Source organism: Puma concolor, chromosome B1 (genome assembly GCF_028749965.1).
Source record: "Puma concolor isolate L17-30 chromosome B1, mPumCon1.1.hap2, whole genome shotgun sequence".
Lineage (NCBI taxonomy): Eukaryota > Metazoa > Chordata > Mammalia > Carnivora > Felidae > Puma > Puma concolor.
In genome coordinates this window covers 206,279,150-206,303,329 of record NC_141670.1, presented here as the reverse complement: position 1 = coordinate 206,303,329, position 24,180 = coordinate 206,279,150, and the positions used below count along the sequence as shown (strand labels likewise).

The 24,180-nt window shown below is 57.7% G+C and overlaps 2 protein-coding genes across 5 annotated transcripts in view; one reads left to right on the top strand and one right to left on the bottom strand.

The window, feature by feature from the left end:
• The window catches only part of ZFYVE28 (zinc finger FYVE-type containing 28), a 114,457-nt gene extending 93,501 nt beyond the window's left edge, over positions 1-20,956 (bottom strand). The window contains exon 1 of one of the 3 annotated variants that reach the window (XM_086705612.1): positions 20,483-20,956. In XM_086705612.1, coding sequence (XP_086561738.1) covers positions 20,483-20,521 — 39 coding nt within the window. In that variant the 5' untranslated portion in view covers positions 20,522-20,956. Of the gene's footprint in view, positions 1-19,218; positions 19,451-20,482 lie in introns of those variants that run through there. The other 2 variants (XM_086705611.1, XM_086705613.1) reach the window with 2 other exon arrangements.
• Positions 20,957-21,016: 60 nt separating this feature from the next.
• The window catches only part of CFAP99 (cilia and flagella associated protein 99), a 41,190-nt gene continuing 38,026 nt past the window's right edge, over positions 21,017-24,180 (top strand). Inside the window, exon 1 of one of the 2 annotated variants that reach the window (XM_086705616.1) lies at positions 21,017-21,332. The gene's annotated coding sequence lies outside the window, so the exon portion shown is untranslated. The remainder of the gene's footprint in view (positions 21,333-24,180) is intronic. The other variant, XM_086705615.1, reaches the window with a different exon arrangement.

Genomic DNA, 24,180 nt, shown 5'->3' with positions numbered 1-24,180 from the left:
CAAGGGGGAGTAACGCTGCCGTGAACACAGGTGTGCCCTGGGAACACGCCGATGGCAGGGACGCCGCGTCGGAGACCAGAACTGGGCTGATTTCCGGGTGTGGCCCCAGCACGTGCGTGAACGGAGGCGGGAAGGCCGTGAGGCGAAGTGGTGGGTGAGGGTGTGAGTGAGCGGCGTGGTCAGGGGGGCCAGCGCCCTGGGCAGAGGTCAGGGCACGCAGGGCTCAGGGCTGGGGAACCAGTGGAACGGGCGCGATGCAGCGGAGAAGGGCTGCGCGCAGGGACGCGACCCTACGTGGAGGGTGTTAAAGGAGCCAGGGAAGGACCCCAGAAGACTGGACGGAAGCCCGGAGGTGGTGGCACGGCCCCCTACGGAAGGACGTGGTCATACAGATGAGGCCAGCGGCCAGACACAGTGCGGTCTGGGCGGGCTGCCGGGAAGCAGGCGGGAGGAGGGGTAGTGGGAGAGGCGGCGCACAGGGCACAGAGACAGCTCCCGCGGGGCCTCTGTGCGGGGAGGTCAAGAGGCTTGGCGACCCGGCTGCTGTCTTCGACACAGGGGAGTTGCCAGCACGTCTTACCTCCAGAGGAACGAAGCAGAAGATGGGGAGAGCAGTATAGGAGTACGGAACAGGCAAAGGCGGTGAGGTCCGAAGCATGGGGGAGGGGGAGGCCCAGGGCACAAGGTGGGGGTGAGATCCAGTGCATAAGGGGGAAGGGGAGATCCAGTGCACAGGGGGGAAGGGGAGATCCAGTGCACAAGGGGGAGGGGAGATCCAGTGCACAGGGGGGAGGGGAGACCCAGTGCACAGGGAGAAGGAAGATCCAGTGTGCAGGGTTGGGAGGGGAGATCCAGTGCACAAGGGGGAGGGGAGATCCAGTGCACAGGGGGGAGGGGAGATCCAGTGCACAGGGGAGAGGGGAGATCCATTGCACAAGGGGGAAGGGGAGATCCAGTGTGCAGGGTTGGGAGGGGAGATCCAGTGCACAAGGGGGAGGGGAGATCCAGTGCATAAGGGGGAAGGGGAGATCCAGTGCACAAGGGGGAGGGGAGATCCAGTGCACAGGGGGGAGGGGAGATCCAGTGTGCAAGGGTGAGGGGAGATCCATTGCACAGGGGGGAGGGGAGACCCAGTGCACAGGGGAGAGGGGAGATCCATTGCACAAGGGGGGAGGGGAGATCCAGGGCACAAGCGGGGAGGGGAGACCCAGTGCGCAAGGGGGAGGAGAGATCCATTGCACAAGGGGGGAGGGGAGATCCAGGGCACAAGCGGGGAGGGGAGATCCAGTGCACAGGGTTGGGAGGTAGGCTGCCTGCATTAATGCACCTGCAGCCCCCTCCACCCTATGCTTCAGGCCTCTCCTCCCATCTGGAGGTGGAGTCTCTCCCCAGTCTAGGATCTGGGCTGGACTGTGACTTGCTATGACCGAGAGAATGTAGCCAACATTCCCTGTGACTTCTGGGCTCGGACTCACCATTCCCTCGGACCACCATCCCTCTGTCATGCCCTCACACCAGCACAGAAAAGAGCCTAATGCAGTCTGCTGAAAGGAAGGAGGCCCAGCTGTCCCAGAGCAGGGGACTCGGAAAGTCCAGCTGTTGGAGGAAACCATCAAGAGGACAAGATGTGACCTCCGGTTGACCTGGGACCTGGACCCAAGGCCCTCCCGGGGCCTTGGCATGTGCACTGTGCTCGCCCTGCCCTCTGCAGTGCTGCCCCCAGGACACAGCCTCGAGAGAGTGAACGTGCTGAGACCACCTGGACGGCACAGGGGCTGAGCCTACGTAAGGCCTCTCCGCAAACTTTGAGACTGGGCATGTGGGCACAGAGATCTCCCTGTCTTGTGGCATCTGAAACAAGCCTGGGAGGAAGTTCCCTTGCTTATTAAGCCTGCCACCTGACAACCTGGAGTGGCGGCCTCTCCTCAGTTTCTCCCTGCGCTCCGCGGAGGGTGGTGGCTTTGCGAACTAACGCCTGCCAAGGCCAGGACTCGGGACCCTCTCCCCAGAGGGAGCCTGGAGTGAAACAGCCAACAACGGTCACATCCACACCACCCTCTGTCTTTGGTCGGCTCGGGCTGCCGAACTGGAACACCACAGACCGGGGACAACAGGCATTTATTTCCCACAGGTAGGGGCCAGAAGCCCGGGGTCAAGGTGCCAACACAGTCAGCTCCTGGTGACACCCGCTTCCTGGCTTGCACATGGCCGCCTCTCACGGCACCCGCGCGTGGCAGAGAGAGTACAGGGCCTTCTCATAAGGACGCTAGTCTTACGGTAACAGGACCCCACTTTCATGACCTCATTTAACTGAGTCCCTGCCCAGAGGCCCCTACCTCCAAATGCAGCCACACTGGGTGTTAGGACCCAACGTAGGAATCGGGGGGGGCACGATTCCGTGCACAGCACCCTGCTAAAGCATCATCTGGCTGCTGACAGGACTTTCTAGAAGCTCCCATTGTTGCGCTTTGCGAGACTCAGCAAGTCTGGGCGTTTGGCCTTCCCCAGGGCAGGACTAGGGGTCCTCACAGCCAATCCTTGGTTTCGTGCCCTTCCTTTTTTTAACAGAAAGTTTAAACTGATGTGTAATGACAGAAAGCAGAGCAGCATTCGTGTGGGGATGGGGGGGCAGGGGAGAGGCTGGGAGGGAACGAGGAGGGGGGAGCACAGAGGGGCCGAGGAAATGCTTGGGGATGGCAGTTCTGTTCACTACCTTGATTGGGTGGCTGCCTCACTGGGTACACAAATGTCAGAACTTATCAGACTATCCACATTAAATATGTGCAGCTTATCATATGTCAGTTATACCTCAATAAAGCTGTTTAAAAAGTTGTTTTAGTTACAAGCCATAAGAGACTCCTAAATACAGAGAACTGAGGTTGCTGGGGGGGTGTTGGATGGGGGATGGGCTAAATGGGGGATGGGCATCAAGGAGGACACTTGCTGGGAAGAGTAGTGGGTGTTGTGCAAGTGATGAACCACTGGGCTCTGTTCCTGAAATCATTATTACGTTATTTGTCAACTAACTTGGGTTTAAATTCAGAAAGATAAACGAATGAATGAATAAAAAAACATTGTTTTCATTAAACTTTTAATTTCGACGTAACTGTGATTCACACGTGGTCATAAGAAACAGGGAGGGATCCGTGTACCCTTCACCCTGCTTCCCTCGATGGTCACATTTTACAAAACTGCGGAAAGATACTGTAAACCAGGACATCAACAGGGACGCAATCCACCCGGCTCGGATTCTCTGCCTCACACACTTGTGCGATAAGCGTGGGCGATTCGTGCCACACAATCTTACCACGTGGGTAGGGTCACAATCCACCACCGCAGTCCAGACGCAGAGCTGTCCATTCCCCAAGGATCCCTCATGTTGCCCTTTTCTTTAAAAAATGGGTTTTTAAAAAAATTTTTAATGTTCTATTTATTTTTGAAAGAGAGGGAGAGACAGAGTGTGAGCGGGGGAAGGACAGAGAGAGACGGAGACACAGAATCCGAAGCAGGCCCCAGGCTCCGAGCTGTCAAGGAGCCCCGACAAGGGGGCTCGAACCCACAAACCCTAAGACCCTGACCTGAGCTGAAGTTGGACGCTTAACCAACTGAGCCACCCAGGCGCCCCCTCCCACACAAAAAAAATTTTAATTGTGGTGAAATACACATAACACAAAATCTTCCACTGCAAGATTTTCTGAGGGCACAGTTTAACAGTAGTATGTGTATGCGCCTCGTTAAAGCTTTTAAAAGTGTGAGCAGATGCAAACTCCACCTCTAAGGGTCCTGAGTCACCACCCCTTTCCGGTCCCCTGTAGGAACGAGGAGAGTACTGACTCCTGACCGGTCAACACCCCCCACACACACACACACCAAGGCCCCCACGGGTCACCACCTGGTCCAGAAAGATAGCTTCCAGGGTCTGTGTTCCCTTAAGGGTGAACCTAGAACATCACACTGGCAGGGCATCCGCACGGGGTCATGTACAGAGGGGTCTGCGGTCGCTGCATCCAGATACACTGAGGTCCCTCAGCCTGTGCCCCCACCTTCCGCTCCTCAGGACAGCGGGCCTCCCGGTCTGACCACCTTGTTCATGTGTGTCCTGAAAGCCTGGGGAGCCACTTGGCACTCTGGGGGCACACTCTTGACAATTTCCAACCCCTGGGAGATGAAGCTGTCCAGATGGCACACTGGGACCCCAGCAGGTGCTCCAGGAGGGGAATGTACAGCTTTCGGGTCACTCGTATCCCTGCCCCCATCTCCCCTGACCACGCTGCCCTCTGAAACCACTGCTCTGGCCGCTCCTCCACTGGGCACCCAGCTTTAATCCTGAGACAAAGTCCCAGCTGAGGCTGGGGCCTCTACTGTCTCCTTCTCTGCCAAGTGCAAGTCCAATGCCCAGCACACAGTCACACCCAATTAATGTCTGTTAAATTAATAAACGATGGTTTTAATCTGTGCCGTTCTGAGATGGTCAGGAGGGGCCCACCACTTCTTTTAATCATGTCACATGCTAGCAGGGAAAGCCCACAAAGAAACCCCCTGCCTCCCCCACCCCCACCCCCGCAGCGAGACTCAGGTCCCAGGTGCACGTCCACACAGGAGATGGACAGGGAGGGTCCTGACACAAAGCATCCCACTGTATCCGCCCCCGCTGGATACCTGGTGCTGTGGAGGGAACGGCGGAGGCTCCCTACAGGACAGAGCTCAGAGCGGGACCCAGGCTGTTGTCTGGCCCACACTCAGCTGGGCGTGAGCCACACCAGCTAGCTGACTAGTCGCCGGGCCACACCCAGCTGGGCTCTGTCACTCACATCCAAGCTTCTTCAGCACGGGGCAGAAGGAAGAGGCCAGTGGTGGCCCAGTAAGGCACACCTTCTCCCTGGACAGGAGCCCATGGGGAGCCCTCACAAGTGCCCTGGTCAAGGGCACAGGGGCATACACGCACCCCAGAACACAGGGCTGGGACAGCCCTCTGCTTTCCAGTTCAGTGCTAACAGTCTATGCACAGGGTCCTTCTCCAGGAAGGTCTCAGGAGCCTTTGGGGCTTTTTGGCCCCTCCAAGCAAGCACCATAGGCCTTGCTGCCTCCTCCATGCAAGCACACAGCCCTGACCCTCCGTGCTAGTGCACGGCCCTGACCCCCTGAGCGGTTGCGCGGCCCTGACCCTCCTTGATATCAAGAACCATCAAAAGGCCCCTGAGAATGACGGGTTAGGGTGAGCACAGCCACACTTACCTCTCTACGTGAAAGGCACTGTGGCTTAGTATTTTATACGTTGTTGGTACATCGCAGAACACTTGGAAATATCAAAAGACTTCCAATAACTGTGTGATAAGACATCCACAAAAAGCTAATCTCTTCACCCATTACCAGGCTGGCTGTTAAAAGGCAGGCCCTGCGAAGCAGGGACTCTAACAGCACCCAGGTGGCCCAGAGCACCTTAGGAGCGAGCGTCTCGGAGGTACCGGCTGCCCCCAGCTCTGCTAGAACGAGCGGGTCCAGAGCCAAATATCAAAGCCACGGATCTTGATTGATGCCCTGCCGTATTCACAGAGGAGCCAGGTGGCTGCCATCACACGTGCCCTGGGAACGTGAGCAATGGCAATACAGCGGGCATAGAACCGGAGGTGGCACCGAGGGGACGCAGCCAGGCCCAACTCCAGTGTGACGGCCCAGGAGGCCAGTGTGCGGTCACACGACCCCGCCCCTGAGCTCCAAATCTAACAGGGACTTCTCAGTGGGATTTAGTGGGGCACCCAGCAGGGGACAGGCCACAGGTCACTCAGCAGGGGACAGACCACGGGTTAATGAAGACATCAGCCACTCTATGGGGGCACTGCCTCAGTGGGCCTGGCTGTGGGCTCCACAAGAGCACGTGTGGATGCAGGCCAGATGGCACACCCACGATGCCAGCCCAGGGCTCAGCTGATGCCAGGACCTCACCTGCAGAGCTCACCCAGGTATGCTCCTGGCTCTGGGTTTGGGCAGATACTGCTACTGTGGCCATAGGCGGGCCAGCAGCGGCGGGGGGGGGGGGGGGGGGGGGGGGGCGGAGCCTGTGGACCCCAGCAGGCTTTCTTCCCTGAGTCCCCAGGCTTGAGACACGAGGGCGGGGGGGGGGGGGGGGGGGTGGTGCCCACACCTGCTACAGGGTCAAATCTCCTGCCTGAGGAGGGCGCCCACTTGGCCAGAACCCAGATGCAGAGTGAGGCGTCTGCCCTCAGCCGAGGTCCAAGTCAGTCCAGTGTCCAAGAACCCTCAGAGGCAGCCACAGCCTGCAAAACGTTGGCGGGGGGCAGGGGGGGGGCAGCAACCAGCTCCCACCACCCAGCATGTGTCCTGCATCCCAGCGACACACCCTCACAGCAGGTGCCGGGAGTGGAGCCCACAAGCCCCAGGTCATATCCTCCCAGTGACACACCCTCACACTGCCACAGGCACCCACAGCTCGGGGCAATGTGTGCAGAACCTTCTAAGCAGTACAGGTGGTTTCCAGGTTTCCACTAAATGCAGCCTCATCCAGCGTCCCTTTCGAGAGGCTCTGTGAGCTCAAGGCCAAGGAGTAGAGCTGGGCGGGGGGGGGGCAGGGGAGTCATCAGAGGGACCTTTGCCCAGGGGTTGCGTTTGGGCCACAGTAGCTAGAAACCTGGAATTAAAGTGAGCGAGCACCTCGGCTGATGTCCCCCCTTCCGCCCTCTGCCCCCCACTCACAGCCCCTGCCCCTCCGAGGCCCAAACTGTAAAGCTCTAAGGTCCCATGGGTACAGGGTCAGAGTTCAGTCCCAGCTTCCATGGGGCCTCTTCCTAAGCCAGCTCCAAAGCCCACATGAGTCCTGGGGTGGGTCCTGGCCCTCCCCTTGCCCCCACCTAATGAGAAAGTCCTTTCAAGCCCAGCCACCTGAAGCCCGGCTGCGAGGTGCCGGCCAGCCCCTGTGGCCTCCCCGGGCTGCCTGCTCTCCCAAAAGATACATACAAATGCATCAAGGTCACACAGGCCACTGCGGGGGAAACACCACCAGCTTTTGAAGTCCCGTCTCCGACACCGGAGGAGGGACTTGCTCAGCTCACACGTGTGACCAGTGACGCTGGAATCCCCGGTGCTGGTGGCAGGGGTGGGGGGTAACAGGCGTCAGGCGCCCCGACGTTGACGACAAGCCTCCTGAGGGGAGGACGCACAGACAACCGGCCACGGGGCCCCAGGCAGAGCAGGTGTCTACATCCAGGAGCGCTTCACGCTGGGGGCGGCCCTGCAGGGGCGGGGGCGGGGGGGAGGGGGGGCTGCCGCCCACCTCCTCCCTGTCTACAGCGAGGCTTCAAGGCGACAGCCGCTTCAGGGGCTGGAGCTGGAAGGTCAGCCTGGAGCCTGCAGGGCACTGCCCTCACTCCCACCCCTCCCTTTCCAGGAGCAGGGAGAGGGAGGGCTCCCAAAGCCCTCTGTGCAGCCTCCACCTGGCTACAGTCACCAAAACTCCTGACGGTCAGCAAGCCTCGCGTGATGACACGTTGCAGCCACGACGGCAACGCCGTTCTCCGGCCGAAACACTTCTCCAGCCAGGCCGCTCGGCTGACGCGACTTCCTAGTCCCGCAAAGCCTGCTAGGAAGCAGCCCGCGGGAAGACAGCCGCGGAGCCACGCGGGAAATGGGGCGAGCAGGTGGAAACGCGTTAACAAACGTCAGTGAGGAGGGTCACGGGGAATATTAAAGTTCCATCTCTGTTCACCGATGTCTGCTGTGTCCATAAGTTGCACTCACTTTACTTTCCATCGGCCTCCCATAAAGAAACCGAGTGGCCGCTCAGGTGGCCAAGCCGGTGGCCAGGCCTGCACCCTCCACAGTCAGCTAACAGCCACGTGAGTCCTCCCACCCCAGGAACGGGACCCCACTCGGAGGCCCCTGCAGCTGGCATGTTGCAGCGTGTATGAGGAGAGGCCACGGGCATCACACGCCTTTCAGACTCCTCACAACACTGGACAGAGCGTGTCCTCTCCGAGTGACCACCTTGGATGCCGGAGCCCAGCTCCTGACAGGGGCCCAGGAGGGATCGCGGCTCCCATCCAGGGGACCTTGCCCCTGCCCCGAGAGTGGGGCGTGGAAACAAGAGCCTGTGAGAAAGACACCGCCATGCTGGTTCTCACAGGATTCACAGAGCGCGGCTCCCAGTGAGCCCCGGGGGTGGGGTCTGGGCCCACCTTGGAAGACCCACCCAGGCCTCCGATCTCGAGGAGTTTCGGTTCACAAGCAGGGACACCGCTGGGACACCCTGCTCACCAGGACTGGGGCGGCCCCAAGGCCAGGGCACACAGGTTGGGCAGCCATAGGTCCCCCATCTGGGCACCTCATGGCTCACACAGGCCCCACTCTCCCCCATGAACCACCCTCCGTTCGTCAAGAACCACAACAGGAGAAACAGTTCAGTGGTCCCCCAAAAAGTTAGACCTAAAGTTCCCATGTGACCCAGAAATTCTGTTCCTGTGTATCTACCCAACAGAATGAAAACACGGGAAAATGTGTACATGGATGTTTATCGAGCTCATTCACAGCAGCCCAGAAGAGGACCCAGCCCAGAAGTCCACAGATGGGTGAAGTGTAGACAGAAGGTAGGCTATCCGTACGATGCCATTCATGCTTCCAAAGGAAATTCCAACACCTGCTGCAAGGCTGATGAAACCAGACACTGAAGACCCCACGTCGTATGATCCCCTTTCTGTGAAATGCCCAGAACAGAAACGCACAGAGACAGAACGCAGGCCAGAGGTCTCTGGGGGCAGGAGGCGGAGAGTGGACACAGCCCCCCACACGCATGCTGGGTACACGAATGCCACTGAGGCAAACAGTGAACTGCGTGTGATGTGAATGCCACCTAATTTTTTAAGAAATGACACATATAAGGGAGTCTGGGTGGCACAGCTGGTTAAGCATCCGACTCTTGACCTCTGCTCAGGTCGCGATCTCACAGTTTGTGGGATCGAGCCCCATGTTGCGTGGGCTCTGCACTGACAGCACTGTGCCAGCTTGGGAGTCTCTCCCTGTCTCTCTCTCTCTCTCTCTCTCTCTCTCTCTGCTCCTTTCCTGCTTGTTGTGCTCACACACTTTCTACAAGTAAATAAATAAGCTTTTAAAAAAACAAAAATAGGTACAACAACAACAACAACAAAGCTATAATGGGCCTTGTCAACAAGCTGGGTTGGTGCCCAAAAGCACATCCTTGGGAAAGGCCCAAGGCAAGCGGCAGACCGCAGGGCTGGGCCCCAGGCACTGGGTCTGAGTCTGGGGGAGAAGCCACGTGCCCCCCGCCCCCTGTGCACAGAACACGAGTGACATCTCACGTCTGACACTGCCACTTGCCTTTTCGGTTTTGTCCACGTGGTGAGGCGGCTTCCAACCCCACAGCCCCTATTCTAGAATAATCTGCAGCACGACAACTGGAGTGTCAGCAGACCAATCGTCTCCCTCAGAGTTCAGACACCTGTTAGAGGCTGCACATCCACCGCGATCAGAATACGGACGGGGCACCGAGCGCAGTGGGGCACGGCCACGCCGGCCTCTCTGGGACTGAGCTGGACTGCTGGGCAGCAGGTGAGGCCTGACCCTGTGGGCGTGGTCAGAGGGCAGAGGCCAGCAGGCCAGGAGGGCCATTCCTGAGACTCACCGGTGCTTGAAGAGGAGGGGGCAGCCCGGCACTGCTCTGCCTGTCGCCTGCCCTCCACTTGGCCCCTCGGGTCCTCCCCCACAGTCTCAAGACACGTCCGCTAAATAGGGCCGCACAGTTCTTGGGTCCAGCCACGACACAGGGCTCGGTGGGGGAACAGAGGCTGCCAGGGAAACACTGCCCCCAAAAGCCTTTCTGGTTCCGTGCACCCCTCCTCCAGATCCTTCCCAGTCTGTGACAAGTGAGTTTGCAGCTGGACCCTTCGGCAGCCCCTCCTCAGCCTGGCAAATGCCTCCCTGGGGGTCCACATGCTTTCTTGCTGGCCCTGAGGCAGCTCAGAGACCCTGGTCTCCCCCAGCCTTTACCAGAGCCCTGTCCCTGGGGCCAAATGACAGAGGTCTGGACTCAGGCTCTCTGTGGGGCACTTGGGGCCAGAGATTCTCAGGGGTGTCAGTTCCCAGTCTGGGAGCATTCATCCCGGGGAAAACAACTCCGGCAAGTGTCCTCAGTCAGCGATGCAGGGGGAATGTATGAGGGGCCAGAGGCCATGGTCCTGGAGCTGGGTCCCTGCACGCCTGACAGCTGGGCTCTCTGTAGCTCAGCCAGTCTGTCCCACCCGGCCAGGTCCCAGGGGCCCGGGGTAGCCGCCTGCCGGAGGGTCAGTGCTCAGCTGCAGGGGCAGGAAGGCAGCTCCTATGTCGTCCCATGGCCTCTCGTTCAGCTAACAGGTGAGGAGACCAGAGCTGGCCCCGGCTGCTGAGCCCAAGTCCTCGGCCCATCTGTACTCAATCCTGAGCCACTGCTGGGATCTGGGTGGTGCAGACTTCTCCCAACAGCAGAGAGGCTCCTTGGAGGCTCATGGGCACAGTCGGCAGGGAGTCCAGCAAGGAGGGGCCACCGAGCACGATCTGTCCCAGGACGTGCGGCTCCCATCATTCCTTCCTCTCAAAGCTGAAACCAAGACCACAGAAGGTAACAGATACCCAATGGGGTGGCACTTCTCCGGCTGGGAAGTTTTTCACTCTGTAAGTAGCACGCGGGTGCTCCCCCTGGGCTCCTGCGTGTGCTCAACTCACAGTCTGACGTCACCCTCACCTCGCGCCTCCTCCAGAGCCACCAAGGACCCACCCCCACCGGGTGCTCCTGGCTAGTGTGTCCGACCCCCGCGTTTTGGGGCCACTCTGCCCAAACCCCTGCTTCTTGCCGCTCCACAGGGTAACTGCTGCACCGATGTGCCGCGAGCTCCTTGCCTCCCACGCCCTCCTCTGACTCTTGATTTTCCTTCTGGAATACACTTCCCGGTCCTTGTGCAGCAAGGATTCGGGGGTGGCTACACTTTCGTCTTCATCTAAAACCGTCTTCCATTTCATCCCGGTGCTGACGCAGCCCGGCAAGTGCCGTGCTCCCCAGGGCCCTCCCCCAGCCCAGCCTGGAGTCTGGGCCGGCGCCTGGGAAGGCTCCCCTTGCTCCCTGCCCCCGCCCCAAGCCCCATCAGATGCACCTTGACCCTCACCCCACCCTCCCGGCCTGCCCGTGAACTTCTGGAACCTCAGAGTGATCGCCTCACCCCTGCATGAGGTGGGTTGGTTTTTCATTTTTAATTCAACGACTCTCCCTCTCAGTCCTGGGAGTTCTACAGGCTCTCCGTTCCCACACCTCGTTCTCGTGAGTCTCTGTTCATGTTTTTACCACGCATTCCACATCAGAGGCCGGGCGGGAGGGCCCCCCTCCGGACGGGTGAGTTTTACTCTGCCAGGCACCCCAGTGACACAGTGTGGGATAGGGTTTTCCTAGCTGCCTGTCACCCACGCCTCAGCTTCCTGTGTGAACCCCTCTAACCCACCCCTGCCCTGGAGCCATGCTTCCCCACTGCCACTACCCACCCCACCCCCAGCCCCCGGCCACCACCAGAAGGCCATGCTTGCCCGCCCTGAACGCAGCTAACCCTCTAAAATGGTGCAAGAGACGCCTGTGACTTCAGGGCTAGGCCTCAGGAGACCCTGCCATTCCCGCTGGGGCACCAACACCATCGTGCAACCCCCCCCCCCCCCCACCGTCAGCCTCCTGGTGGACAGGAGGCTGTGCAGAGGGGGACCCAGCTGCCAGAGGGCATGGAAGGAGACAGGCGACAGCCGCTGAGCCCCACCCACGTGTGGCCCACAAAATGGGGTGACTGTTCTGGTTCTCAGGGCCATGCTCTCAGCCCTGGGGCCAGCTCGGTACAATTCTGCACTCCTGGGCACCCACCGTGGGGGCTCTGCCATCCACATGGGCATTCCGTGGGCACCCCAAGCGCCACGGTTCCCACCTGGGCTCCCAGGCCCCTTGCCCCACCGGCCCTCCCCTACACCCTCACGTCCAGCTAACAGCACCCCTCAACCTCCCCGCCGGGCCTTTCCATCCCAGAGTCCTGGCTGCCATCCCCTTACCTGAGCCTCAGCCAGGTCTCCGTCACCAGCCCCAGCTTCCAGTTCTCCCCCTGAATCGACTCCCTCCCCCTGAAGGATCTGATCCCATCAAGACCGTCACCACAAGTGACCTGCACCTGGGTCCCTCCCCCTTCTGGCACCACACACACACACACACACACACACACACACACACACACCCTGGTGGGGCCGCCCTGCTCACTCTGCTGACTGCATCTGTCCCTCAAATCCCAGCTCCTCTGGGTCCTGGCCCCCTGGCCACCCCACCTGACAGCCCTGAAGGTGCCCACCGGCCAGCACCCCTGCGCCCATGGTGAGGGCTGCACATGACCAGGACAGGCTCTCCCTGGGCAGCCCCAGGAGCTGCGGTGTGGTTTCAGAAATCTGCACACAGAACCCCTCACCGCTGTCCTCGGGAAACCCCAAAACCGAGGGCCTGGGAGGGGTGGTTTCAAAGAGCCTCAGGGCGCCAAGCCCCGCCGGAGATGCATCTCCTGACCTTCCAGAAAAAGTCCCTTGATTGTCTCAAAAACTGCTACGATTCTCAAAAAAAAAACTCTCAAAAATGGCTTAATTCCCTTTTTTATTGAGGTAAAATTCACCTAAGATACAATTAACCATCTTAAGTCACATTTCAGGGGTATTTAGTGCTGTGCCACCACCACCTGTCTCCAGTTTTAAAACCTGTTTGTTGCCCCAAAAGGAACGTTGGGCCCTCTGGCCGTCGCCCCCCTTTTCCCACCCCTGCCAGCCACCACGTACGTTCTGTGTCTACAGCCCTGCCCTCCGGGGAAGCAGAATCGTAAAGTTTGTGTCCTTTTGTGTCTGGCTTCTCCACATGTCACATAATGATTGGAAGACTCATCCATATTATAACCTGAAGTTCCTTCCTTTTCCTGGTTGAATAATATTCCATCGTGTGGCTGGACCACACTTCATTTCCTCACTCACTGTTGGTGGACACTTGGGCCACTTCCAATTTCTGTTACGCATAATGTTGCTATAAACGCGGGGATACGATTCTTAAGCGTATCTGACATTGGGGGCACCTGGGTGGCTCAGTCTGTTGAGCGTCCATCTTCGGCTCAGGTCATGCTCCAGGGGTTCATGAGTTCAAGCCCCTTGTCAGGCTCTACGCTGCCAGTGCAGAGCCGTCTTCAGATCCTCTGCCCCCCGCCCCTCCCCAGCTCACACTCTCTCTGTGTGTCTCAAAAAATTAATGCATCCAACATTGAAGTAGTTGATTCTGCTTTTAAACTTTTTTTGTAATTACAATATCCCTAAAAATAATAGGAAACATTCTCAAAAACTAAACACCCAACAAACGGCTGCCCCAAAGACACCACCCCCAGGGGTAGGTATGCGCTCCGTTTTCTCCAGGCACCCCGTGTATGACGGCCGCAGTCGTGGGGGAGCTTGGGGGGTCCCCGCAGGGCAGAGACTCACAGAGCCCCTGTGCAGAGCTCTAAGGAGCCCTCAGCCATGAAGGCAGCCCCACTTGAAGTGCCCCCAACATTCCCCTGCCCCCACCCTGCACAAAACAAGGAGAAATGGAAGAGCCTCAAAATACTTACTGTAAGAAAGAAAAAAACCTCCCATTCATCTCACCCAACTACTCTACATAAATTATCATAATATGAAACATTCTATTCTACTTCCGCTTTATCTATTCAGATCAGTAAAAACAAAAAAGAATCCATTCATTTTTGTCTTCTTCCTTCAAACACTTAAACTGCCCATCAATACCTAAGTTTCTTTTCATTCCAACTGTGAAAAGTACAAAACCAAATGCTTCATCAAACCGGACTCATGTAAACGCTGATGACGGCTTCAGTTCCTTCCTGCAGGAGAGGCACGGCTCAGGGCAGCCGCACTTGCCAATTCCAGCTCCGGGGCCCGACAGACCGGAGTTCAAATCTAGCTTTCCCTCTTCCCGGCTGTCAAGGTTCCAACAAGTTAAGATCTCGTCCCTGACATCTCGTTTGTAAACCAGGTACATCAGATGTTCACAAGCACCCCCACAACGTCAGCGCCAACAGAGATCTATCCCCCCGGCCTGTCACTTACACCCAGCCCCTCTGCCTTGGCCACCCCATGGCTCTGGAGTCCTTTCCTGGATCCTGAGCCTCCAGCTGAGGAGGGGTGATGGGGCGGGGACAGGACACAGGAGGATGGTCTGAGAGGTTGGGGGCCAGACCTGACACAGCAGAGCCCACTGATGCCCGCTCTGGCTGAAATTCAGCCCTGGATTCTCCTTCAAAGACAATGCCAGGGCAGTGGATCAGCACCTGGCCGCATCTCAGCCCAGGGAGTGCACAGGAGACAGCATCACTATTACTCATCACCGGCATTTGTAATGCCTGAAGTATCCTGAGTCAGGTCCTGTTTCTAGCAACCCAGGACCGGACACGCCACAGAAAGGGAGGCAGGGTGCACCTTCTAAGACACTCTCACTCTTGGGGCGCCTGGGTGGCTCAGTCGGTTGAGCGTCTGACTCTTGATCTTGGCTCAGGTCCTGACTTCACGGTTCGTGGGTTTGAGCCCCACATCATGCTCTGTGCTGAAAACATGGAGCCTGCTTGGGATTCTCTCTCCCTCTCTCTGCCCCTCCCTCACACTCTCTCTGTCTCTCAGAAATGAATAAATAAACTTAAAAAAAAAAAAAAAGACACTTCACTCTCATAATAACCTGGAAGTCACTGGAAAGCCTCAGTGACCGCTCAGACCCCATGAAACGCTCCGTGGGTGGTCTTATATTAAGTCCACACCCAAGAGAGCCGCTGACATTGACACCGGTCATTTGTTGAGCCGCTCCTATGAGCGTCCGACAGAGATGACCAAGTTCCACGCAGCAGGTCCCGTCACCCCACCTGACAAACAGGGAAACTGAGGCACAGGGCCAGGCAGGGACGGGGGAGGATTCCCACCCAGGCCCCAGTGCCTGCTGCCCTGTCTGCAGCTTCGTGCTATTTATGCCAGAGCGGGCAGCGAGGTCAGCCCAGGGAGACAGGAGAGAAACACGGAGACCCGCAGCTTTCGGCATATGCGTTTGTCTTCCAGCTGGGAGCCGCTCACCGTGTTCCCCTTTGCTGGGCACAGGGCATGCCACGTAGGAGCCGTGGCTGTCCAGTGCTGTCACCCCAAACGAGACAAAACCACAGCTCTGCCATCAAGAACTGCAAATGACCGCTGAGTCACGTATACGCCCTCAGATGTGCATCTTACACAGTTAAAAGGAGCCCGTCTTCTGTTCTGGGGACTCCCGGCAGGGCAGCGTTAGGAGAGGCACCAAAGCATCCTGACGTTACCCATCCTTCTGAAGGTAGAAGGAAATTACCTAACAGGCCTCCCGTTCGGAGAGGGGGGCAGTCCGCTGACTCCGGCTCCCTCCCCGCCACGCCACTGCCTGCGGACTAGAGATCAATCAGGCAACACTCAAGACTCCCGGCCTGTGACTCGCCCATTTCACAGTCACCATCAGAACAGGAACGTTTCCCGTTACTGTGCTCCTCTGACTGTGAAGTGCAGACCCTGAGCGATGACATAAGAGCTGGCACAGAGACTGACACTCACCATCCGTCAGCCACTCAGCCCCTCCCTGCAAATGCCAGGGGCACAGGGCTGGGCGTGTGAAGCCACACACAGAAACACAGCGAAGCCTCGGAAACGAGATGGGGACCTCCCCCTGAGTCACTCCCTACCCAAGCAGGTGGGCTCCATAAACCACCTTCAGGGACGGGCACCTCTCAGGCCCTCCCGTTTGCCCAGAGCCTCCAAGTGCTGAGGCATCCGAAGGAAAGCTCTCCGGAGGGGCGGCCAGATGGGGCAGCAGGGCGGAGGGCCCGTGCCTTCTGAATCCTGGGATGACAGAGATGGGTGTGTGGGCCAGCCCAGCCTGCTGTGACTCAGCACTGCCGAGCATCCTTCCCAGGACTCCGCGAGCCCCCTCTGTGCCAGGCACCTGCTGGCAGAGGGAGCTCAGCCCCGGCACAGCCTGCGTGGCCAGGCTTTCCGGAACACTGGCTTTCCAGTAGCTCACCTCAGGGAGGAATGTGTTCCTCCAAGGATGGCCTCAGCTGTAGCCGGGCACTCCGAGTTTATCAGCGGAAAATGCAGCCCGGCTGGAAGTTCACATTAAAACCCCAAGCTCCTGAAACAGTGTCTGTGCCTGGCACCAGGATCCAACGTGGCACTGCGAGGTCGGCAGCTCGCTTCCCAGGCAGGCAGAGCAGGGAAACCGAGGCACGTGCTGATACTGCCCTCCCAGACCCAAGAGCAGCAGGACCCAGGTTGAGGGAAGACTCCCCATCTCACCAGCTTCCGCTGTAAGCCCTCCCACAGCCCTGGGGTCTGCCGATGCCCTGGCTGGATTTCTCCAGGTCCCTGTCGGGGAGTCCCGAAAGGATGATGGGCTATGCAACGTCTCTGCACTTTGGGGGCCGTGCAGACACAAACCCAGGCCCTTCCCGTGGCCCTGTGACCTGCTGGTTCAATACCTGAAGGACTCCTCCCTGCTACGGCATGTCCAGGGTCCTGCGCCCCGCCAGGTGGTCAAGGAACAGAGGGCCAGCTCCACGCCCATGACCAGGGGGCCTGGGACTCCGGAAACCAGGAGGGACCGTGGACAGGGCTCTAGACGCCCTGGTCCACTGAGGCTGGGTTAAGTTGCAAACACCCTATCTGGATGTACGCTCGGGCAGACTTCACAAAGCTCAAAGGGTCCGTCTTACAAAAAGCACACATGCCCATCACATTACCCGGGCTTCTGAGAAGGCTACGTCATCTCTGACCTGAACCCAGGGTACTGACAGTTCCCAGATAAACATCAGTCACTAAAGCACTGTATTCACAAGGAATATTAATGACCCACATCCCAGGAGTCGTTTGGGGGTACGGACGAGAGAGCGCTTCATGGAGCGCAGGGCGGAGCATGGTAACCCCCATCCAGCTGGACAGTATCACCTACCCACCCGTCAATTCTTCCTCAAAGATGGAAAACACGAATTTGACCTGTACCATCACTAGGATGCTCTTTAATGACGGCTGAGCTATCCTGGCTGGGCCTGGTCTGGGGCCCCCTTCCACTATGCCAGGATTTCACCCTTTAGCACAGTGACCAGGCGTCAACAAGAAAGCTATAACCCAGCAAGAAACACAAGTATTAACACTTTCGTTTCAAATGGAGATACCAATTGTTCCAAAAGGTTTCACCTTCTTTTTTTTTTTTTTTTTAATTTTTTTTTCAACGTTTATTTATTTTTGGGACAGAGAGAGACAGAGCATGAACGGGGGAGGGGCAGAGAGAGAGGGAGACACAGAATCGGAAGCAGGCTCCAGGCTCTGAGCCATCAGCCCAGAGCCCGACGCGGGGCTCGAACTCACGGACCGCGAGATCGTGACCTGGCTGAAGTCGGACGCTTAACCGACTGCGCCACCCAGGCGCCCCAAGGTTTCACCTTCTTAAAGTTCACTCTTTCTTGGAAGGACTTTCCCTAAACAAAAGTCAAAAAAGCTTGTCACCAACATCACAAAGGGCAGGCTGATAAGCTTTCCCACACATTCCTTTCCCATCCAGCTTTCACAGTCCAGATAATACTGACAAATCCTGAACACTTCACATGAAGAGAAATTATAGTGTTTAAAAGATGGTCTTGAAGAAAATCAATGGAAATATGAGAGATGGGTAATGTCGTTTTAATGTTAAACTACTATGTTATACATCAAGGCTTTTTTTTTTTAAACCCAACTGAGGTAGTTATTAATGATTCAGATATCAAAAATTTTAAGTGTCAGAATGTTTTAAAGCACTTCTGAATCCTTTTTAGAACTGCGAGAACAATGAATATTTTTGGCTTCACGATATTTTCCACTGCACTGTAATGAACAAGAAGCTTGGTGTTCAGTTTTAGACCAAAGCAGGGATTAAATCAAGAATGCAGTTTGAATTGCGTATCTATCTAAATACAAAAGTGGGGGAAACAAACCGTAACTGCAGGCAACAGTCTCCCCCAGACACATTCCCCCGCAGCTAACTCTCACACCTCTTGTCCTCCAGCCTGGAATCTTCCCAGCACTGACTCTGTGCTCACTTGTCCCCAGTGGATTAAATTAGAAAGGTAAGGGAACCAGAAAATTCAATTCATAATCCAAGACAAAAGTCTGAGCTTCGGTTTGAAAAATGAAAAGCTACTGGGGTGACCTAATATGCTCCAACTCTTCAAACAATCAAGATATTTAACTCCAGAGACAGATCCCAAACAAGAGACCGCCCAAGCTCAAGCTGACTGCAGGGCACCACGCCACGGCCAGACGCAAAGATCTCAGATGGACGCGTGTCTCAAGTCCAAGGCTCAGGGACAAATATCAGACGTGACCTGACACGAAGCACCAGCCCTCCCTTCTCCGCTGCACCTTTATGACCGGTTAACACCTGCCCTCCACCCAGCCCCCGTCGGCCCCTGGAGCTTGTCTTAGAAGGGCAGCTGCCTGCTGGAGAGGGAAACTTAGGGGCACCATTCTCCACTCCGGGGCACAACCTCAAGGGCAGTGTTGTTTTCCACTTTTGAAGACTTTCCCCTCAGCTGAAACGGTGCAGCTATTAATGAAACAGAGAGCGCACCACTGCTCTTCCTCCCCCTCCAATAAGACAACACAGTGAGGTGATCCTGGAATCAGGGCCGACTCCGGAGCCACGGCTGGAACCTGGACTTCTGACAAAAGTGTTTTTGGAAACACCAGAATGTTACCTGACCTGTGATACATTTCCCTGCCAGCCTCCGCTGGCATACACCTTGAAACAACAACACTGCTGTCCACCCTAGATACGACCTTTTGACGAGAGGACTTGATTTTTCCTTAACCGGAGACAAAAGTCACACACACACAAAGCCATTCCTTGTACAGATATCCTATGCAGTGGCTGTCACCTCCCCCTGACAACCCCCCGCAGGACAGCAGGAGGGCTGAAACCGGCCTTAGGGGAGACTGCAGTGAGTGAGGAGCGGGTAGGTAGAAAATGACCGGGGAGGTCCCAAAGCACAGGGAGCCAGGAAGCACCAGGGTCCCACCAAGCCACCCCCACCCCCACCACCGCGGATAAGGAGCTGCTACAGGACAAGGTTGGGAGGCCAGTGGCTGTACCTGACGCGGAAGAACCGAATCCTCTCTGGAGAAGGCCAAGGCGGAGCAAGGAGCACCACAGGCATGCTAATCCTTCAGCCCAACACTCCGGAGAAATCTCCGACCCCAAACACCACGAAGCACAAGCTTTCAGGTCCCTGGGCTCGGCCCCTAGACCCCAGTCTCCCCAAACAGATCTGCTGCCTTCCCGGAACCGGCGCAGCAGGAGGGCACGGATTTAAAGAAACCCCCACCCTGAGAGACCACCCACGTGGGGGAGGGAGGGCGGGGAAGCCCAATCCAGAAAAGCGGTCCAGCCTCGCGGGGAGCAGTGGGTTCCCTGGGTCGTCAGTGACACTGCGGCCACGATGTCCCCTGGTCGCCTCGGTGACCCCACCCCAGCGTCATCGGCCTCAGCCAAGACCCCAGCGCCTCCGCCTGCCCGCTGCGCCGGCCGGCAGCTTGTAGCCCCGGACCCCAAAGGCGCCCCCAGGACTCTGGGCCCCGCGCCCCGTACCGCGGCCCCCCGGCCCCGCGCTGTCCACAGCGGACACGAGCCCGGGCCGCCGGCGGGACGCAGCGCCCGCAGTGCGACTGGCGCAGCCGCCAGCCGCCGACCCCACGGGCGAGGGGTGCACCCGTCCTGGATCGGGGAGCACGCGGGTGGGCGCGGGCCAAGGACCCGGCCGAGGTGCGGGTCAGTGCTGGTTCGGGAAGGCAGGGCCGGGGCCGTGCGATGGGGATCCGCTCTGCACACAGGGTAGGAGGGGTCAGCCCGGGACCCGAGGAGAGGAAAGTGGGGGTCCGCTCCAGAACCTGGTAGAGGTGGGGCGAGGGTCTCTTCCGGAGCGCAGGGCGAGGCTGGGGAGTACAGTCCGGGCACAGGATAACGGGGACGGGCAGAAGAGGAATGAGGGGGTCCCCCACCACCACCCCGGTTCAGGCAGCAGGGATGAAAAGGTCCTTCCGGGACGCAGGAGAAGTAGGAGGGGGTCGGCTTCGGGCTGCGGGTCGGGGACCCCGAGGTGCGAGCGCGGCGCCCAAGCAGGACGGGGATGAGCAGGGAGCGGGACGCGCCCTGGCCGCGGGCAGAGGAGGGAAAGCGCGCCCCGGCCGGAGCGCGGCGGCAGGAGGGTCAGTCTTGGACCTGGCTTAGGAAGGGGTGGGGGAGGCGGGACCCGCCGCAGGGGTCCCGGCACCGTGCGCGCCGGTCGCCGAGCGGAGCGGAGGTGTCGGCGGCCGGCGAGAGAGGGGTCTGCCTGGGCAGAGAGGGACGGGCGCTCACCTTGGGTTTGTACAGCCACTTTCGGAACCTGTTCATCATCGCCGCGCCGGCCCGGCCCCGCGGCCCTCGCCTCCGCAGCGCTGCGCCCGGCCCGGCTGCGGCGCGGGGCGGACGCGGGGGCAGGGCCGGGCCGGGGCCCGCGCGGTCCCTGGGCGGCTGGCGTGAGCGGAGCCGGGCGCGGGGCGGGCGGAGGGCGGCGGACAGGTGCGCGGGGCAGGTGCGCGGCCGGAGCTGCTCCGCGAGCGGCGCGCAGGGCGGACCCGCAGCCCCGCTGCAGGCGGACGGGCGCACGGGCGGACGCGGGCACGCGGGCGCCGGCTCCTCGCGGCTCACTGACACCCCGCGCCTCGCCGGCCACCGCGCCGCGCGCCGCACATGCGCCGACGCGCCGCGAGCCCCCTGCCCACCGCCAGCAGCCGAGGCCGCCCAATCCCGCGGCGCCGTGCCGCGCCCCACCCGAGGCGCGCTCCCTGCTGGAGGGCGACCCGGCGCTCCCGGTGAGGGCGAAAAACTACAAGTCCCGACGGGCATTGGGGGGAGGCGGGGCCCTGGGCGCGGCGTCCTTGGCCGCACAGCGGGCGCTGTGCATTCTGGAGCTTGTAGTCTTCCCGCCGGCGGCGCCGGTGCGTGGCTCCGGTTGCTAGGTGACGACGCCCAAACTGCACCCCGGCGCGAGCTCCCCCTGTCCGGGTGGTGGCAGAGGTCCCGGCTGAACAGAAGAAGTGAAGTGGGGGACCCGCTGCGATTCGCGAGACCCGCCGCACCCGCTGGCCCTGGCATCTGCTGTGGCGGCGGGTGGAGGTGGGACGGAAGGTTTGGCGGCAGGAGCTCCTGTGAAGCCAGCACACAGGTAGGAGGGGGAAGGGAGCAGGTGGAACCCGACAGGGAGGAGGGCGAGGCGCGTTATCCTCAGCATCAGCACCTCTCTCCAACAACTTCCCACGGTCAGTCCTCATCTCCTGCTTCCCATCTTCTTACTTTCGCTAATTTTGGTCTTCTTCCCAGCTCCTTGATTAAAGTGAACGGTGCTTTTTTTTTTTTTTTTTTTTTTATCGCCACAATAAACGGTGCTTTTTAAAAAGATATTCACCCATATTCACTATTGCCCCCAATGATGCCCTAATATGGGTCCATTAAGATAATCACCAAAATCTGAGAACCTGTTTATGTGGCGAGCAGAGCTAAAAACATGTGTTGAGTACAAGACACTTTAAATTCCCACTGACAGCTGAAGAAACTGAGGCACAAAGAGGCTGCTGTGTTCTTATCTGTAGGAGGAGGATCCAGATCACAGTTGGCGCTCCCGCAACAGCTTGGAGCTTTCCCTGTCCCCACCCACCACCGCTTCTCTGAGTGTTCTGAGATGTGCAGATTTGGGGTGTGGGGAGTAGAAGTAACTTCTCCCTTGGTAGAGAATTCATTCTCTGAGACTCGTTGGCCCGGGGTCTCAGGGCTCGGGTGGTTCTGGGCTAGAGTGGTCCGCGGAAGTCCGTGTGAGGCTCCCCAGAGGCAGCCTCTGAGGCTTCCGTGTGTGCTGGTGGTGGGCCATGTTCTCTTCTGAGTGCCTGGCTAATCTTGCCCACTCCCCTCTAGCTGCCACCCACTCTGCTCCCTTAGGTTGCCAGCACACCGACCCCACCCTGTCCCCATTGCCTCCTATCTCCAGTTCCTTTCGCCTTTTCTCTCCTGAGCCTGCTCTGATCGGGCTTTCACCCAACTCCCTCTCCCAAGTTCTTCATCAAAGCCATCCTTGACCCTGAGGTTGTTAAATCCAATGATTGGAGCTCAGCCCCATCTCTTCCTTGAACCGTTAGCAGCAGGCAACTCAGCTGAGTGCTCTCCTCCCGGACTCGGCGTCCTCAGTTGGCTGGAACAGATCACACTCCCTGCCACCCCAGTGGTTGCTCCTTCTCAGTCTTCTGGGCAGGGGCCTCCTCTGCTTCCCAACCTCCTGACACTAAAGCCCTGGGACTCAGTCCTTAGAAATTCTTCTTCTTATTTTTTTTTTAATGTTTATTTATGTTAGAGAGAGACAGAGGGAGGGAGGCAAAGAGAGAGGAAAGACACAGAATCAGAAGCAGGCTCCAGGCTCTGAGCTGTAGGCACAGAGCCCAAGGCGGGGTTTAAACTCACAAGCCATGAGATCATGACTTGAGCCAAAGTTGGACGCTTAACCGGCTAAGCCACCCTGGTGCCCCAGACCTTGGAAACTCTTCTATCCACTCCTTCCTTGGGTGATTTCCTGCAGTCACATGGTCTGGTAAACACCCATTTTCTCCTGACGTTTCCAAAACTTACATGTCCAGCCTGCACATCACCCTGGGACTGCAGACCCCTTTACCCATTCTTTGCCAATGGATGTCTAACAAATCCCCACAAACTCAGTGTGTCCAAATGGACTCTCAATCTTCACACATAAGACCTGCTCCTCCCCAGCCAGTGCTTCTAGCATAAGAACTCGCTGTAGACAGTGGACTATTCTCCACGGTTCTGTCCTTCATTGACTCCAAGGCTAGGGCTGTCATTGCTTGTGCAGAGGCTTTCTTCCTATCCTCCCCAGTTTGAAACTGTGCACAGGAGGAAGGCTGACCTCGGAGAAGTGGGTGTATCAATTAAGATTAGGTTCAGCTATATGTAATGAAAAATCCAAAGACCAGAGAGGCCCAAGCAAGGTTATTTATGTTTCCATAAAGGAGGTCAATGGGAGGGGCGCCTGGGTGGCTCAGTCGGTTGGACGTCCGACTTCGGCTCAGGTCATGATCTCACGGTTCGTGGGTTCGAGACCCGCATCGGGCTCTGTGCTGACAGCTCAGAGCCTGGAGCCCGCTTCAGATTCTGTGTCTCCCTCTCTCTCTGACCCTCCCCCGTTCATGCTCTGTCTCTCTCTCTGTCTCAAAAATAAATAAACATTAAAAAAATAATAATAATAAAAAAAGGAGGTCAATGGGGAGCCAGTCCTGGAAGGTATAACAGCCACAAAAAGTCATCAGGGACGTGGACTCTTCTAGCTTTCTCTTCTGCCACCTTTAACATGTTTCCTCACAGGCCAGGATGGCTGCCTAAGTTCCTGCCATCACTTCCTGAGTCCAGCCAGCAGGAAGGAAAAGAGAAGAAGAGTATAAGCCTCTCCCTTTCAGAGAGACTTTGCAGAAGTCTCACATCCTTGTACTTCAGGGTATATCTCGCTGTTGGGGAGGCCAGGGAATGTCATCTTTCAGTTAGGCGGCAATAAACCCAAGTAAAACTCAGTGTTTTGTTATTCAGGAGGAAAGGGAGAGTGGAGATTAAAAAGCAACCAGCAAAACCTGCTGTGTGGGTCTATACTTTAAGCACAATCCGTCAGAGCATGACTTGGCAAAAATCCTTAGGAGATTTTTACTCGGAATTAAAAGCCAAGAAAAGAATTTATGTTAATTAACACACATTTTGTATCTGTGTAAATGAAGCCTCTCTAGTGGTTGAGGGTGTTGAGCTGGTTTGTGTCTGATGGAATTTAAATCTCCTGTCATCTCATTTCTGTCTATAAAGGATTTGCTAAGAAAAGAGAAGCTTTGGTCCAGCCCACCTTTAAAGTTTCCTTAAATTTGAGACAGGTCTTGATTCGTGGAGTTAAATCTTGGGAATTAAATACCACTTCCCATGTATCTGGTTTTACCCCATTAGAACAAAGCTGAGGTGCCAAGATATCAGAATCAGAA